Source organism: Chiloscyllium plagiosum, chromosome 48, assembly GCF_004010195.1.
Source record: "Chiloscyllium plagiosum isolate BGI_BamShark_2017 chromosome 48, ASM401019v2, whole genome shotgun sequence".
In the NCBI taxonomy this organism is placed as follows: Eukaryota; Metazoa; Chordata; class Chondrichthyes; order Orectolobiformes; family Hemiscylliidae; genus Chiloscyllium; species Chiloscyllium plagiosum.
This window is the reverse complement of record NC_057757.1, coordinates 1,851,960-1,867,947: the sequence shown is the minus strand read 5'-3', so window position 1 is coordinate 1,867,947 and position 15,988 is coordinate 1,851,960. Positions and strand designations below refer to the sequence as shown.

The following is a 15,988-nucleotide window of genomic DNA, read 5'->3' as shown; positions in this document are numbered from 1 at the left end:
GGAAACCGGAGCACTCAGTGGAAACCCACGCAGATAGTCACCTGAGAATGGAATCAAAACCAGGTCCCTGGCACTGTGAGGCAGCAGTGATAACCACTGTGCTTTGTACCACCATGAGTTAAATGGATGCTTGTTTGAGTCAAAGGATAGAAATAGTAAAAAGTGAAGCTAAAGGCAAAATCAGATCAAGTATTATTTGATCAATGGCAGTGCAAGGCCAATGGCCTACTCCTAATTTGCAAAGGATACAGAACACACACAAGCAGAAGGTGCAAGGTTGACTCCAGAGATATGAGCTCATAATCTAAGTGCATTGTTGGATGTTATCATGTTACAATGGTGATATCTTGGTGCCTCTTAGCTCTGACTAATCCCACAGTATTTAAGGTATGAAGACCCATGACTAACTCGTACCCCCACCATGCCTCCTCCATAACCACTTTCCAGTAGTTGCCATTGGCAGGCCTCAACAGCCATACAGTGATGAATAAAAAAATTCAACATCTAAACAATCTAATACAGGTATGTAGCATACACATTTGAGTTTGTAAACTACCATTTAAACATATCCATTCAGACCTCTCAAAGCTCAGCAAATGTCTATTTAGACTTAACATCAAAGACAACCCTTTAAAAGTCTTTTTAAGCTGATTAACTGAATTTATCCCTTACTGAGATAATGATAACTCAGTGAAGAATCCACAATGACATACCTATAGTCCTTGGGGAAATATTAACAAAGAGTTCTACTGAAACTGCGTGGCCAGCTGCTTTTTTCTAACTTACACCTGTACTGTAGTTTAGCAGAGTTTTAAACTCCTTGAAAGTTGCATCTAAAATTTGAAAAGCAGACCAATGAAAGAATTTCAGATTATAAATTATACAAATTTTATCCACTCCAAGAAAGTTTACAAAATATTCCAATGTGGAATCAAGGGTTATGGAGATAAGGTAGTAACAGGATACTGATTGTGGATGATCAGCCATGACCATAATGGATGGTGGTGCTGGGTCGAATGGCCTACTCCTGCACCTATTGTCTGTTGTCTAATTCAAAACTCCAACATAGCAAAATGAAGGCTCTTGTAACAGTCAAAATAGGGCCTCTTTGAATTCAGCACCACTCTGCCTGCTGGGAAAAATTATGTCATGCCTTCAACATCAAAGGATAAGGGAACAGAAGGATGTGCTAATGAAGGGTGAGATGAAGAAGAATGGGAATACAAATAAGTGCAGCATAACCATCAGCAAAGGTTATATGGCTAGCATGGCTTGTTTATCTGCTGTACAATCTATGCTGTTTCAGTTTACAAATGAAGAGTGGGGACTGAGTCGAGATATCAATAGGCAGTTGGAACTCAGTCAGTCAGTACATTCAGGAAAATAGAAAGAAGGTGATAGTAGACATTTACCAGGGGAAGGTGTTGAGCAATCTGCACCATCTGTGCCAGTGTGGCAGGTCTGGCTAAATGCTAGCCCTCCATGAGCCAAAATGGAGATCAGAGTGTTGCTGTGCTTGGCAGGATGTATAGCTCGGTGATCCAACCTGGAAACGATAGGGAGAAAGATGGCATCTAAAGACAATTCTTCATTCAGTCCTGGAACGGGAGAGAGGACAAAACAAGTAAGATTCCTGTTTCATATTCCCCTTTTGTCCTATCTCAAAGACTGGGTGTTTCCAGTCTTTGCTGTAATAATCTCATCTGCTGATTGGTTACACCCTTAGATTAAGGAACACAGAATTCCTGCTCTAGATCACCATCAAAACCATCCCTCCCACCAAACATTAGGGGTGCAAATTTCAAACAAGGCAAAAAAGATGTGATCAGACAAATAGAAGGTCCACACAACAACCTTAAGGCAACTGGGGATAGACAATATATGGCAGCAATGCCAATAAAGCCTCCATTGATGGGAATGATTTGAAAACAAGTAACTTTTACCTGATTGCTGTTCATATCCCTGGGAGATCTTAAAAGGGCTGACGCATAGGTCACATATGAACAACTCTTGGAGAAGCCTTCAGAAGGGCATTAGTATCAGAGACATTATATTCCAGTAACACAGAACACCTTACAAAGAAAAGGGACCAAAATTGCAATCTACAGCACTAGAACCAAGCAGGTCTAGAGTCCACAGATGGCCATTTGGCCCACTGTGTTTATCAACTCCTTGTAAGAGGGATCCAATACTAATTCTCTTTGTCCCAATATCTCCCTGTAGAATACAATCCCAAATTAATCCCACTGCTCTATTCTCTCAACACAGGTGTATCAATTTCAATGTCGAAGAGTGTGGGACTGGAAAAGCACAGCAAGCCAGGCAGCATCCAAGAAGCAGGAGAACTAATGTTTTGGGCATAAGCTCTTCATCAGGAATGTGGTGGTGGGGGGGAGGAGGAGGACTGAGAGATCAATCAGAGAATGCGGGTGGGGGCGAGGTAGCTGGGAAGGCAATAGGTCGATGGTGGTGGGGGGTGATAGTGATAGGTCAATGGGGAGGATGGAGTAGATAGGTGGGAAGGAAGATGGACAGGTAGGACAGTTCAAGAGGGTGGTGCCGAGTTGGATCTGATATGAGGTGGGGGAGGGGAGAAGAGGAAAATGGTGAAATCGACGTTGATGCCATCTGGTTGGTGGGGCCCAAGGTGGAAGGTGAGGCGTTCTTCCTCCAGGCGTAAGGTGGATAGGATTTGGCAGGGGAGGGGGCCAGGACTTGCATGTCCTTGGCAGAGTGGGAGGGGGAGTTGAAATTGTCAGCCACAGGGCAGTGGGGTTGTTTGGTGTGTGTGTCTCAGAGATGTTCCCTAAATGTTCCGTGAGTTGGCATCCTGTATCCCCAATGTACAGGAGACCACATTGAGAGCAATGCACACAGTAGGTGAAGTGGGTGGATGTGCAGGAAAATCTCTCCCAGATATGGAAGGATCCTTTGGGATCTTGGATACAGGGAAAGGGGGGGTGGTGTGTGTGCAGGTTATACACCTCTTGCGGTGGCAAGGGAAGGTGCAGGGAGTGGAGGGTGGGTTGGTGGGGGATGTGGACCTAACGAGGGAGCCACGAACGGAACACAGATGGAGGTTGAGGGAAATATATCCCTGGTGGTGGGTCTGACTGTAGGTGACAGAAATGGCAGGAGATGATGCACTGTATCTGGAGATTAGTGTGGTGGAAGGTGAGGACGGGGGAGGGGGGGGCGCGGTTCTATCCTTCTTGCAGTTGGAAGGATGGGGTTCAAGGGCAGAGGGGAAGGAAGTGGAGGAGATACTCTGGAGGGCATGGTTGATCATGTGGGAGGGGAAATTGCGGTCCTTGATTAGGAGGCCATCTGGCATGTCCTGGAGTGGAATTGCTCTCCCCTTCTAGCCCTGTATCAAGCCCAGACTAATCTACTATCCGGAAATGCATATAGATCTTTATCTATAAAGATGAAAAGTTATTACTGAAATATTTTGATGACCTTGGGCATAACTTCAGATAACACAAAATTCAAAGGTAGTAAACTGAACAAAATAACAGACTTTCCTATCGGACCTGCTCTGCTTTTCCAGTGCCACACTTTTCAACTCTGATCTCTAGCATCTGCAGTCCTCATATTCTCCCTGTATCAATTTCAAAGCAGTTACACTCCCCTTATAGATTTGTATGTCAAACTAACCTCTGTCCACGCTTTCCCAAAAGCCTCGTAACAATTAAAAACTGTTATGTACAGGCTAGTCCTAAGATACAGAAGCTCCTGCACAAATTGCCAATACGTGCTGATAATAGCAAAACGTTAAAACTTCCAGATCTTGTTAACCAAACTCACTTTACCTAAAATGGTCACAGTGTAGTATCCATAGCAACATGCTGGTTCACATTGTTCCAGATCCTCAGTCTGACCTGCTGGGATTCCAGAAAAATTGGACGGCTGGAGACCAAAGGTTTTGAGGAGGAAGGACTTGTCTCTGAAGTGGAAGCAACGAGCTACCATTTGGGAAACGTTTCCCCGATGGGCAATGTGCTCTCGCTGTGATGAGCAGTCAATCCGAGAGAAGATGGGCTGGGCTAAGCTCATTGCACTTGGAGTCTCCTCCACATCATCAGAGTCTGTGTAGAACTCCTCACATGCTTTTATGAAGTTGAGGGCTTCAAAAGAAAGAAATGCTGTACTGCATTCATACCATTTCAAACTTTACACCCAAATCTACTTTATACAAAAGTTTACTTTTACAGTACTGCCACTATTATGTAAGTGAATGCAGCAGCCATTTTGTGCAGAGTACAATTCACATGCACTGATTAGATTGATGGTTATGAATTTACTTTTAAATGGTATTGCTTTAGGAATGAGACTAAGAAAAATCTCTGCTCTTCAACTCAATTGTATAATACCTTAATTTGAACAGTTGGACAGCAATGATATTTAACATCTCAACCAGCCACGCTATATTGATTTTTTTAGATTAGATTAGATTAGATTTCTTACAGTATGGAAACAGGCCCTTCGGCCCAACAAGTCCACACTGACCTTCCGAACAGTAACCCACCCAGACCCATTCCCCCTGACTAATGCACCTAACACTATGGGCAATTTAGCATGGCCAATTCACCTGACCTGCACACCTTTGGATTGTGGGAGGAAACCTTATCTTAAACATTAGATATAGTGTGAATCCACAAGAGAGAGTCATAGAAATTTAAAGCTCAAGAGATGGCCATTCAGCCCATCCTATATTTTGCTTTGCAGATCAATCCTGAATATTCCCATTGCCTTATCTCCCCAAATCCTTATACCAATGCAAAAATAATCCAAGTGCCTTGCTCTCCTTACAACTTTTTAGCAATACCCAAATTAATTCTGTTGACTCTTGCCTTTCCTACACCCTATATCAATCCCCAAACTAATTCCATTGACACACTGTCTCCATGTAGCCTTGTGTATATCCCAAACTAATCATACTGCTCTCCTCCTTCCCCATTGTTCTTTATCATCATTCCCACACTAATCCCTGATTTTCTCTACATAACCTGATTCAATCCCTGACTAACCTCATTACTCCACTCTCCCTTCTCGCCCTGTATCAAGCCCAGATTAATCTACTATCTGGAAATGCATATACATCTTTATCTATAAACATGAAAAGTTATTACTGAAATATATTGATCACCTCAGGCATAACTTAAGATAACACAAAAATCAAAGGTAGTAAACTGAACAAAATAACAGACTTCATTCAGGAGGACACAGAAGAAATAGCTGTTCATTTGTGATGCCAAGGCACAGAAGGCTATGGACCAATTGCTGGAAAATGAGATTAGAATAATTAGGTGGTTATTTTTGACTTGCGCAGACCCAATGGGCCAAAGAGCCTTTATCTATGCTGTCTTTCAGACACCTGGCAGGTGAAATTTAAGGCAAAGAAATGTTAAGGGATTCACTATGCTAGAAAGAATAAGGTCAGCAATATAAGCTAATCTGAAACAATTTGGTGGGAAGGTGCAGGAACAGAGAATTTTCAATTTTGTTGTTGTGATGATCTGTAATATGCTATTTGAAATGAATGGGTGGACACAGATTCAATAACAATTTAAAAGATATTTAACTGCAGCGGGCAGAATCTAGCTCGATACTAAAAAGCTAGCATAGATAAGATTGTCTCCATAACAGCAATGATTCTAATTACAACAATCTCAAACTAATCCTGGTTTTCTTCATTACATCAGACTGCTTGCACACTGATAAACTATCTGAATGAAAATAACCTGGAACACGAATTGGTGCCAACAGATAATATCACATGAGCCTCTCAATAATGTGTGTAATCCCTTTTTGAGATTGCAAAGGGTCAATTAACTCCTTCCCAAACCCAACTCGAACACAGCAGATGTGGTTCCACGTAAGTAATCTCTACAGCCACAAGATGTCAGCCCTCTGACTTTCTCTTAAAAGTGGGGGCTTCTGAGCTTGTCAGCTACTGGCTGGCCTCTGGTCTCTCACCAACACTGGCAGGCTGCATTTGAGAACCTAGTCACAGAGTACATCCAGATCTTTAGCTGCTAAGGATAATGGTGGAAAATAGAGTCACAGCTCAGTCATATTCTGACTTCAGGAGTTATCACTTTTGGGATGATAACCCCCATGCCACATCCTAACAACAGAACAAAACACAAAATGCTACAAGGAAGCTCAGTTTGTTCGAACCTTTCCCAGGACTTGCATCACGGTTCACGTCCTTCTCGTGACTTCGTAGATGATGAGCTGCATTCTCTCCCACCCTAGTTGATCCTGTATCCTTACAGAGTCTAGGTTAAAAAGGAACCAATTATATTATGTGGTGCTTTCACATGCTAATGTTCTAAACTGGAGAGAGGTTAAGTGAGAATCAGAATTTATTGTCACATGTACTAAAAGGTGGCAGAAATCAGAGTCGAGGAGATACAGTTTTACGAAATGATATGGCAGAGGAGGCCGTTCAGCCCACTGTGCCTATTGTGCCTCTTTAAAACACAGTCTTCCCATTAGCCCAATTTCTTTGCTTTTTCCGTATAGCCCTGCAAATAACTCCCTTTTGAAAGCCGTTTTTAAATGGATTTCTACTATCCTTTTAGGCAGCATGTTTCAGATCTCTCCAATTCAACCGATAGAAAGCAATTCTCCTCATTTCCCCCTCTCGTTCTGCCAATATCCCTTTAAACCTTAGGGAGAACAATCTCAGCTGCTCAATTTTGTCTGATAACTGAAGTCCCCCATCCTCGTAAATTTCTTCTCCACTCTCTCCAGGCCTCAATATCTTTTGAAAATGTGAAACTTAATATTTGAAGCAACACTCCAGCTGAGGCCCAACCAGTAGTTTACCAAACTTTCACACAGATGCTTTGAATTTGTATTCAAGTCCAGGGTACTTCTTTTTAAACATAAATGTAGGAAGTCTTGCTACAAGTATATAGGGAATTGGCGAGATGCCACTCAGAGTACGGTGTGCACTTTCGGTTTCCTTATTTAAGGAGGCAGTTCACAGAAAGTTCACCAGGTTGACACCTAAGACGAAGCAGCTACCTTATGAAGAAACATTAATCAAACTGGGGCTAAACAGCAAGTAGAAGAGGTGATCTTGTTGAATTACAAAATTCTAAAAAGGAGGTTCCTTTCATGGAAGATTCTGAAACTACGCGACAGAGTTTAATAATAAAGGAGCTCCCATTAAGACAGAAGCAAAAGAGAAATTCCTTCTCTCATAGGATTGTCAATCTCTGAAATTTTCTCCAACAGAGAGCAGTGAAAGACAGCCACTGAATATGGGGTGAGAGTGTGTCAGTGGAAAGGCACAGCAGGTCAGGCAGCATCCAAGGAGGAGAATCGACATTCCGGGTATAAGCCCTTCATCAGGAATGAGGCTTGTGGACAGGGGGCTGAGAGATGGGGGATGGGGTTGGGGGAAGGTAGCTGAGAAAGCGATAGGTAGATGAAGGTGAGGAGAGGTCGGGAGAGGTCGGGGGGGGGGGGGTTGGAGCAGATAGATGGGAAAGGTGATGGACAGGTCAGGAGGGTGGTGCCGAGATGGAGGCTTGGGACTGGGATAATCCTTCCCCAAGCCCTAATCCCTCCCATTTATCTTTCAGCCCCCGGCTCATTCCTGATGAAGGGCTTAAGCCCGAAACGTGGATTCTCCTGCTCCTCTGATGCTGCCTGACCTGTTGTGCTTTTCCAGCAACACACTCTCGACTTTGATCTCCAGTATCTGCAGTCCTCACTTTCTCCTGGCCACTGACTATGTTCAAGGCTGAGACATACTTTTGATCGACAAAACAGTCACAGGTTATGGTGGGCAGAAATCAAAAGTGGGGGTAAGGCCATAATCAGATTAGCTGTGATCTTAATTAATGTCAGAGTCAGTTCAAGGGGCTAACGTCCATTCCCACTCTTTATGTTCTACACTAAATAACCTTGTCAATCTATTTTTAAGTGGAGAACTTTAATTCAGTAAACAGATTTAAAAGGTATCCTTGGGCATTATCACCACATTTGCAGTAGAGCAAGGAAAATATGGAGCTGTCAGGAGTTGGAGAGCAGAGGATCTAAACAATAGAACATGGAACATGGTGTCAGTGCATTAAAAGAAATGCAGCTTGTGATGTTTAAAAGGATGATATTTCTGAATGCGCCTAATTCTGGACAAGTTACAACACTGTTCTCGAGTTCTGAACAATTTGGAAATTGTGCACAGTGGAGCTAAGCAAGGGAACATAGAGAAAAACTCCAGCCTAAAGGCGAGGCATTGCTGGGCTGTGAAGACAATGTGAGCTCATGGAGAATTCAAATGCAGAGCTACAAGAATTACACAGTGTTTACAGCACAGAAACACCCCTTTTGGCCCATGGTAAACTTTATGCTCTGTACAAGCTTCCTCTTAACCAGACCCCACCAGCATAGTCTTCTATTCCTTTCTGCATCATGTATTTATCCAGATTTCCCTTAAATATATCGATACAATTCACCTCAGTCACTATTGTAGCAAGTTCACATTCTCACTATTGGCTGGGCTAAAAGGTTTGTCACAAATTCCCTCTTTCACTTAGTAGGTATCTTAGAATTAGTCAGCAACCTGATAAAAGAATTGGAGTTCAGTCGTTAGATGTGCAGCACTGAGCAGCAAGACATTCAGAGTGAGTGAATGTTTCAGTTACCTCATTGGTGTACATTTTTTCTCGCAGAATGCACTTTTTCTTTTTCTTTTCTGTGATAAGCCAGCTTGTTTCTTCGGAGGAGGTCCACTGGTGAAACATAAAGTTCCAGTATATTAATTCAGTCACATTTCCAACACAGAGAAGGTGGGGTCTTCCTTTCTGCTGAGGTTAGGTCTCACTGCATTGCCTCCTACTGTATGCCTCATTCTCCCTCCTCTGCCCCACCAATATCTCTAAACCGTGTGAATTGTTAGCTCCTTCAGTTACATCTCAACACAGAGGAACTAAAAGCCAAGCTTGTCACCTGATCACAACCTTTTGACTACCTTTCCAATCTTGGTTTCACTCTCCTGGATTACTGCTGCTAATTATGTCTTTTGATTGTTGTTTCAGTTGTTTGACACAGTAACTTGCCCAACAAGATGAGGAATACCCTCTGATCCATTCTCTAGTCTGCAGTGAATTATCTGGCATTAGCCCTGGCAGCAAAACAAGAGGTTTCTGGAAGATGGGGGAGAACATCAACCAAGATTCCTACTTCTGATAATCATCCCAATGACCAACTCCCACCCACCTAGAAATGTAACTGGCTGAACACCAGGTGACATCACAAAGCTCTTTGCAGTCAACTAGCTTATTGACACACTCTGTTCAAATTCATGAATGTGAAACAGGCAGAGCGAGATCTGAATTCAGACCCCATATGTTGGTCATTGCCTTCACCAGGGGACAGATCTCCAGCACCGAGTAATTCAAAGTAGCTGATTTTCCTACCCAGCAAAATAACTGACTTCGAATTGCCTGAACGAATCTCCAACTAGAGACCTTAGAAATAAATATATCTTGCCTTCACAAACACGAATTTCCAACAACAGAAAATAATTCCACATATGGAAAATAAGTCTCACCTCACGATAGGGATTACAGGACTTTTGTTTCCTCTTGTGCCCTGAAATGGCTGGTCAGCGTCAAGCAATTCTTCATACTCCTCAGTTCCTCCAACAGCATTATAGACTTCAGTGAACTGTAAGACAAGAACTTGCCAGATAAATCAATTGGCTACCTAATAGGCTGGAAATCTGATAATGACAGAAACTTCCTGTTTACTGCCAAGATGTAACGTCACAAAAGCCTACGTCAGTGTCTTCTTTACCCAGCACAAACCACTGATATGGTGAAAGGTGGCGAGAATCATATTAAAGCCTTGTAAGATAGGGAGGGTATCTTGTAATATTGGTGCACTGACATGAAAAAAATAAGAAAACATGTTTCCGTGCAAAATGACACTGGAACAGTTTAAAACAACTTTAAAAATAATCACTTGGCTGTAATGTCTTTGTCACGATGTAGGAAGCACGGTAGCAATTTGTGTTCAGCAAGCTGTCATCAGATAATGGTCAGAAAACTTGTTTTCTCGTAACATTATGTCACGTATACACATCGGCCACGAGACTAGGCAAACACCCCTCCCAGTCTTCTTCAAAGAATCCCTTAGGTTCTTTTATGTTAACCAGAATTCAGAGAGGGCCTTCATTTGATGTTTCATCTGTTACCTTCATCCGTATTCCACTTTTTGAGAATCTGTTTGGATATAATGCACAATTTTCTGCAGTGGGATCTGAACCCACAGACGTTAAAGTGCAATCTCTGAGCACAGATGACACAAGGTGTCTCTGAGTAAGGTAATGCTGCCCTGGTGAATCCACCTGGCATGTCTGGAAGTACACAAACAAATACAATTTTTTACTTTCCCAACACTACTTGAGTCATTGTGTTCGTACAATATTCCACTCTTAGCCTATTCCCTTTGCCACCAACCCCAATGTAAAACTGTTTAGACATCTCTGTTACCTCCTCATCCATTTTGCCCAGTAACTTGTATTTTACAGATTTGATTCGTCCCTGGATGGTGACCTGCCTATATTCTCGGTACTCCAGCTGATTCATATACTGCTTCAGCTCAGACATCGTAGTCAAGGGAGACATACCTAAGAAAGATAGATTTGACTTTCCTTAAAATCAAAGGTAGAAATGTTCCTGTAGGCACTGCTGGTTTCTATATCATACGCTCGACAAGATTACATTAGATCACAGTAAGCAGCACAGAACTTGTTAGAGTTCTTTAATGAAGTGACCAGGAAGGTTGACAAGGGCAGGACAGGAGACGTAGGCTATATGGATTTCAATAAGGCCTCTCATAAGGTTCCACGTGGTATGCTGCTCTGGAAGGTTAGATCACATGGAATCCAGGAGAAGCTGGCAAATTGGATTCACAAATAGCTTGATGGTACAAAGCAGAGGGTAACAGTAGAAGGATGCTAGTCAGACTGGAGGCCTGCTAGTGGTGGAGTGCCTCAGGAGTTGGTGATGGGCCCATTGCTGTTTGTTATTTATATCAATGATTTGGATGAGAATATACAAGGCATGATTAGTAAGTTTGCAGGTGACCCTAAAATAGGAGATCTCGTGGACCTTGAGAAAGGTTATCAGTAATTGCAGAACGACCTTGATTAGCTGGGGAAGTGGGCTGAGAAATAGCAAATAGAGTTTAATATAGATAAGGGTGAGGTCTTGCATTTTGGAAAGTCAAATCAAAGTAGGAGTTTCATGATGAATGGTAGAGCCTTATATAAGGAGTGTAGTGGAACACAGAGACCTTGGAGTTCAGGTGCATGCTTCTTTTTCCCAGGATTGAGGAATCAAGGACTCGAGGGCATCAGTTTAGGTTAGAGGGGAAAGAATAAAAGGGAACCCAAGAGGCATTTTTTTTTTTACACAAAGAGTGGTAAGCATGTGGAATGAGCTGCCAAGTGGTTGTGACAGGTATCTTAGTAACATTTAAAAGGCATTTGGCCAAGTGCAAGGAAATGCGGTTAGTGTTAATGGACCTTTTGGTCAGCATGGACCTGTTCGGGCTAGAGGGCCTGTCTCCATGCTGTAGGTCTTTGTGAATCTAACTTTTATAGCATAGAAAGGAGGGCAACCTACCTTAAAGTAACAATGTTTTGACAGTCATGTTGAATAATTGCAGGACACCAGGGAGATCTCTGAATAGTGGCCTTGAAATCTTTTATATCCACCATAAGGACAGGCAGAGCAACAGACAGACTGCAACTCCTACAGCAAAGCACTTGGTCAGCATTGGCTGCAATGGAGGTATCAGCTTTGATCATGTCCCAACATTCTGCAGTGGTAGTGAAGGCCACAGCCTTCTAAGAGGGAAGGCAGACAGCAGCGGAGCAGAGAAGGCTAAAACAGATAAAAGAAATATGCAACACCAATGTTAAGCAAGAGACCAGTTCCAGCTTCCTCACCAAGTATTTCACGTCGATAATCCCGCTCACTTGAAGGAAGGGGAGGATAGGTGTAACATCCACCAATCTGAGTGTGACTTAATGTGTCCCTTTCTTGATCCTTGGCAGATTGTATCCAATTAATAAACTCCTTTACCTTTGGGTTTTTCACATATAATTTCCCTTGATGATGGCCTAAAGGGGACAGGTGGAGGTAAAAACATTAAGACCTAAGTTAAGAATTATTGCAGTGAATTACTTCAATGCTCAGAGGCTAGGGGAACTGCTCATAATGTCACACACCACTTCCTGCCTCCTGGACAGATAACTGTAAGTGCCTGGTGCAGTGGCAGGCCCACCAAATTCCAGGCTCATTTACCATTCTGAACTTATAATGAGTTGGGGCACTAGTTGTCTACATAGAGTCAGAACTGTACAGCATTTCCTTCAGTCCAACTTGTCCATGCCGACCAGATATCCTTAATTAATCTAGTCCTATTTGCCAAAATTTGGACAATATTCCTCTAAACCCTTCCTACTCATATACCCATCCAGATGCCTTTTAAATGTTGGAATTGTACCAGCCCCCACCACTTCCTCTGGCAGCTCATTCCATACACGCACCACCCTCTGCATGAAAAAGTTGCCCCTTAGGCCCTTTTTATATCTTTCTCCTCTCACCTTAAACTATATGCCCTCTAGTTTTGGACTACCCTACTCAAGGAAAAAGACCATGGATACTCACCCTATCCATGCCCCTCAGGATTTTATACACCTCTATAAGATCACCCCTCAGCCTCTGACACTCCAGGGAAAAAAAAGCCTGGGCCTATTCAGCCTCTCCCCATAGCTCAAACCCTGGCAACATCCTTGTAATTTTTTTTCTGAACCCCTTCAAGTTTAACAACATCTTTCCTATAGAAGGGAGACCCAGAACTGAACGCAATATTCTGAAAGTGGCCTAACCAATGTCCTGTACAGCTGCAACATGACATCCCAACTCCTATACTCAATGCAGTGACCAAAACATCCTACCTCAATTGGTCTAAAAGACAAGGACAAATCCTCAGCTGTTCTTAGGGCCTCAAATTGCTCTTAAGTTTACAGAAGTATCAATCAGGTTCAGGAGGGGATCACTCAGTCCCGCAAGCCTGCTGTACCATTCAATAAAATCATGTGATTATGCCGTTTTCCCACCTACCCTCAATAACCTTTCACCTGCTTTAATATCAAGAATATATTTATTCCTCCTTCAAAACTACTTAAAGATTCTACTTCCAAAGTAGAGGTCCAAAGTCTCATGAGCTTCTATAACTAAAAAAATTCTCATCTCCATCTTAAAAGGGCGACCCCTTATTCTGTTTTATTGGACAGTTTTGCGATGGCATATGTGCCTCTAGCAATCAAACATAATGCACTGCAGAGGATTAGTTTAACTTCATTCACAGAATGTGAACAATTCTGTTAAGGGTCCTCTGCACCTCCAACAAAGCACTAAACCTTTTTTCATCTGATCAGGCTTTCGTTAAAAAGTGTCAGCTGAACCAAATTCAAGTCTCTCTCCCCTCCAAGTAACCTCCATCAGGAGACTGACATAGAACGGGAGATCATTCTGTCTAACTCTTAGATTGATCTATATCTTAACTTCATCAATCTGCCTTCTGTCCAAGACACTCAAAATGTTTACCCAACAAAATTCTACAGATTACAATATTTTCTATTTTCTTACCTACCCTCTATATTTAGGCTTCACCCCACACTCTATTCATTCCCATCCCTATAGTCATGAGGAAGTCCAAGAAAACAGGGCCCCTTCCTTCACAGTTTCCCAACAATACATGCACTAGACGTCCTCTCGCCATATACATACCATTGACATATACCTGGCTGTATGTTGTGCTTTGCAGGTAAGGAAATGCTTTTTTTTTCCCACTGGTATTGATCGTTTTGCATTCCAGTGTGACATTCGTACACACAAGCAAGGTCACTTAAATCAAAAAAAAAGAAACACTTTTGAGCATGGGTTTTCATTGAATCATTCTGTTTATCTTGGCATCATCTAAGTTGAGGCCCTCCTCTGCTAATGTTCCTGAGCAGTTTGGAATCCGGAAATTGGTAATAATGCACAACCAACACACTGGTGAGTCCCTTTAAGAATATTCCTTACTGAACGGTATGAACAAAGTACAAGTTAAGGCCCCTCATTCCTTCAAGCCTGCTCTGCCATTCAATAAGATCATGGCTAATTTTAACCTCCAATCTACATTCCTGCATACTCCCAATAATTTTTCATCCTTGTTGAATCATAGAATCCCTACAGAATGGAGAAGGCTATTTGGCCCATCATGTCCCCAATAGCCCATTGAAGAGCATCTCATCCAGATCCTCCCACCGAATTTCCCATGGCTAAACCACATAGCCTACACATCCTTGGACACCAGGGAAAAGACCCGATATCCATGCCCCTCATGGTTTTATAGACCTGTACAAGGTCACCCCTCAGCCTCTAACTCTCCAGGGAAAACAGCCCCAGCCTATTAAGCCTCTCCCTGTAGCTCAAATCTTCCAAACCTGGAAACATCCTGGTAAATCTTTTCTGAACCCTTTCAAGTTTCACAACATCCTTCTGATCGGGAGGGAGACCAGAACTGGATGCAATATTCCAAAAGTGGCTAAACCCTCTCAGATGAATGTAAAACATCCATCCCCCCACAGTCACTATTTCAAAGACAAAAAGGATTGCTTTCCCTAGTGTCATGAGCCAATATTTAGCCTTCAGGTAAAATTATAACAAGGTCTACTATCTGGTCATTATCCTGCTGCTGTTTGTGGAACCTTGCTGTGCACAATCTGGCTGCCACATGTTCCATATTTTAGCAGAGCTGGTTGCTTTTACACATGCCAAGATTGTGAAAGACGCGGCAGAGATGCATCTCTATTTTTCCCCCCAGTTTCATGTCAAGCTACAGAGTAAGCCATGGGAGCACACTTTTTCACAAAGACCACAAACACCAAGTGATGTGAAGCCTCTTACCGGTATTGTCTGCTATGCTGCACGGGGATATCTGATTCTGAATCTCGGGCTGAGAGGTTGAGAAAAGCTTCAGGACAAAAGGTTCTGAGGCTGTTCCATCAATTAGGTGCAGCCAGCGGTAAACCAGGAATTCGTCAGGTCGCTCTGCAAAGATCAACTGAACATGAAACAGCTGGACTGAGTTCCCTTAACCCAATGTGCGTGCCCTCATATGTGATGAGATATTAAGGAAGACCGTTAAAAGACCATTGTATAATCTATGTCATAGAACTTTACAGTACAGCTGGCCATTACTTTCACAAATCTGTAAGGTACACAGCATGACCAATGCTAGGAGAAGCTGACCAATCTAAGAACTGAGATAGAGAGAGAGAAAGATGCTTGAGAGAGAGGAAAAGGAAGTAACAGGCACCCTGGGAGTGAGGTACAGTGAATGACAGATGCCTGGGAATGAGGTAGAGAGTTTGACAGGCCTTGGGAGTAATACAAATCTATGATTAAGTACAGGAAGTGAGAAATGCCTGGGAGAGTGAGATACATACCTTTGATTCGAATGCGTTCCTGTCTACCGACAAAAGTAACATAGCCAATGATGCTGCACAAATTGCCAGAGGAAAGTTCTGATAGTTCCTTCCTGCATCAACAATGATACAGATACAATTACCAATCTGTTACCATGTACAATTTAGCAAGCACATTTAAGCTCAACTTAAGTTGGAGAATACAGAGGTTTACAGCACAGAAAATGCCCTTTGGCCCATCAAGTCTGCAATGATCAAAAACCACCACCTAACTATTCTAACCCCACTTTCCAGCACTTGGCCCATGACCTTGTAATGCCTTGACATTGTAAAAGCACATTTAAATACTTCTAAATGTGATGAGGGTTTCTGCCTGTACTACCTTACAGACAGAGAGTTCCAGATTGCCACCACCCCCTTATGAAGAAAGTTTTCTCACATTCCCTCTAAACCCCCTGCCCTTTACTGTAAGTC

At 42.6% G+C, this 15,988-nt stretch overlaps 1 protein-coding gene across 2 annotated transcripts in view; it reads right to left on the bottom strand.

The window, feature by feature from the left end:
• Window positions 1-15,988, bottom strand: part of LOC122544302 (RPA-related protein RADX-like) — a 35,342-nt gene that overhangs the window by 2,142 nt on the left and 17,212 nt on the right. Inside the window, exons 5-14 of one of the 2 annotated variants that reach the window (XM_043683436.1) lie at window positions 15,536-15,627; window positions 14,994-15,137; window positions 13,830-13,946; window positions 11,981-12,154; window positions 10,518-10,654; window positions 9,575-9,690; window positions 8,667-8,753; window positions 6,184-6,284; window positions 3,813-4,127; window positions 1,413-1,598 (exon numbers count right to left, since the gene is read on the bottom strand). In XM_043683436.1, the coding sequence (XP_043539371.1) occupies window positions 1,413-1,598; window positions 3,813-4,127; window positions 6,184-6,284; window positions 8,667-8,753; window positions 9,575-9,690; window positions 10,518-10,654; window positions 11,981-12,154; window positions 13,830-13,946; window positions 14,994-15,137; window positions 15,536-15,627 (1,469 nt within the window). Of the gene's footprint in view, window positions 1-1,412; window positions 1,599-3,812; window positions 4,128-6,183; window positions 6,285-8,666; window positions 8,754-9,574; window positions 9,691-10,517; window positions 10,655-11,980; window positions 12,155-13,829; window positions 13,947-14,993; window positions 15,138-15,535; window positions 15,628-15,988 lie in introns of those variants that run through there. The other variant, XM_043683437.1, reaches the window with a different exon arrangement.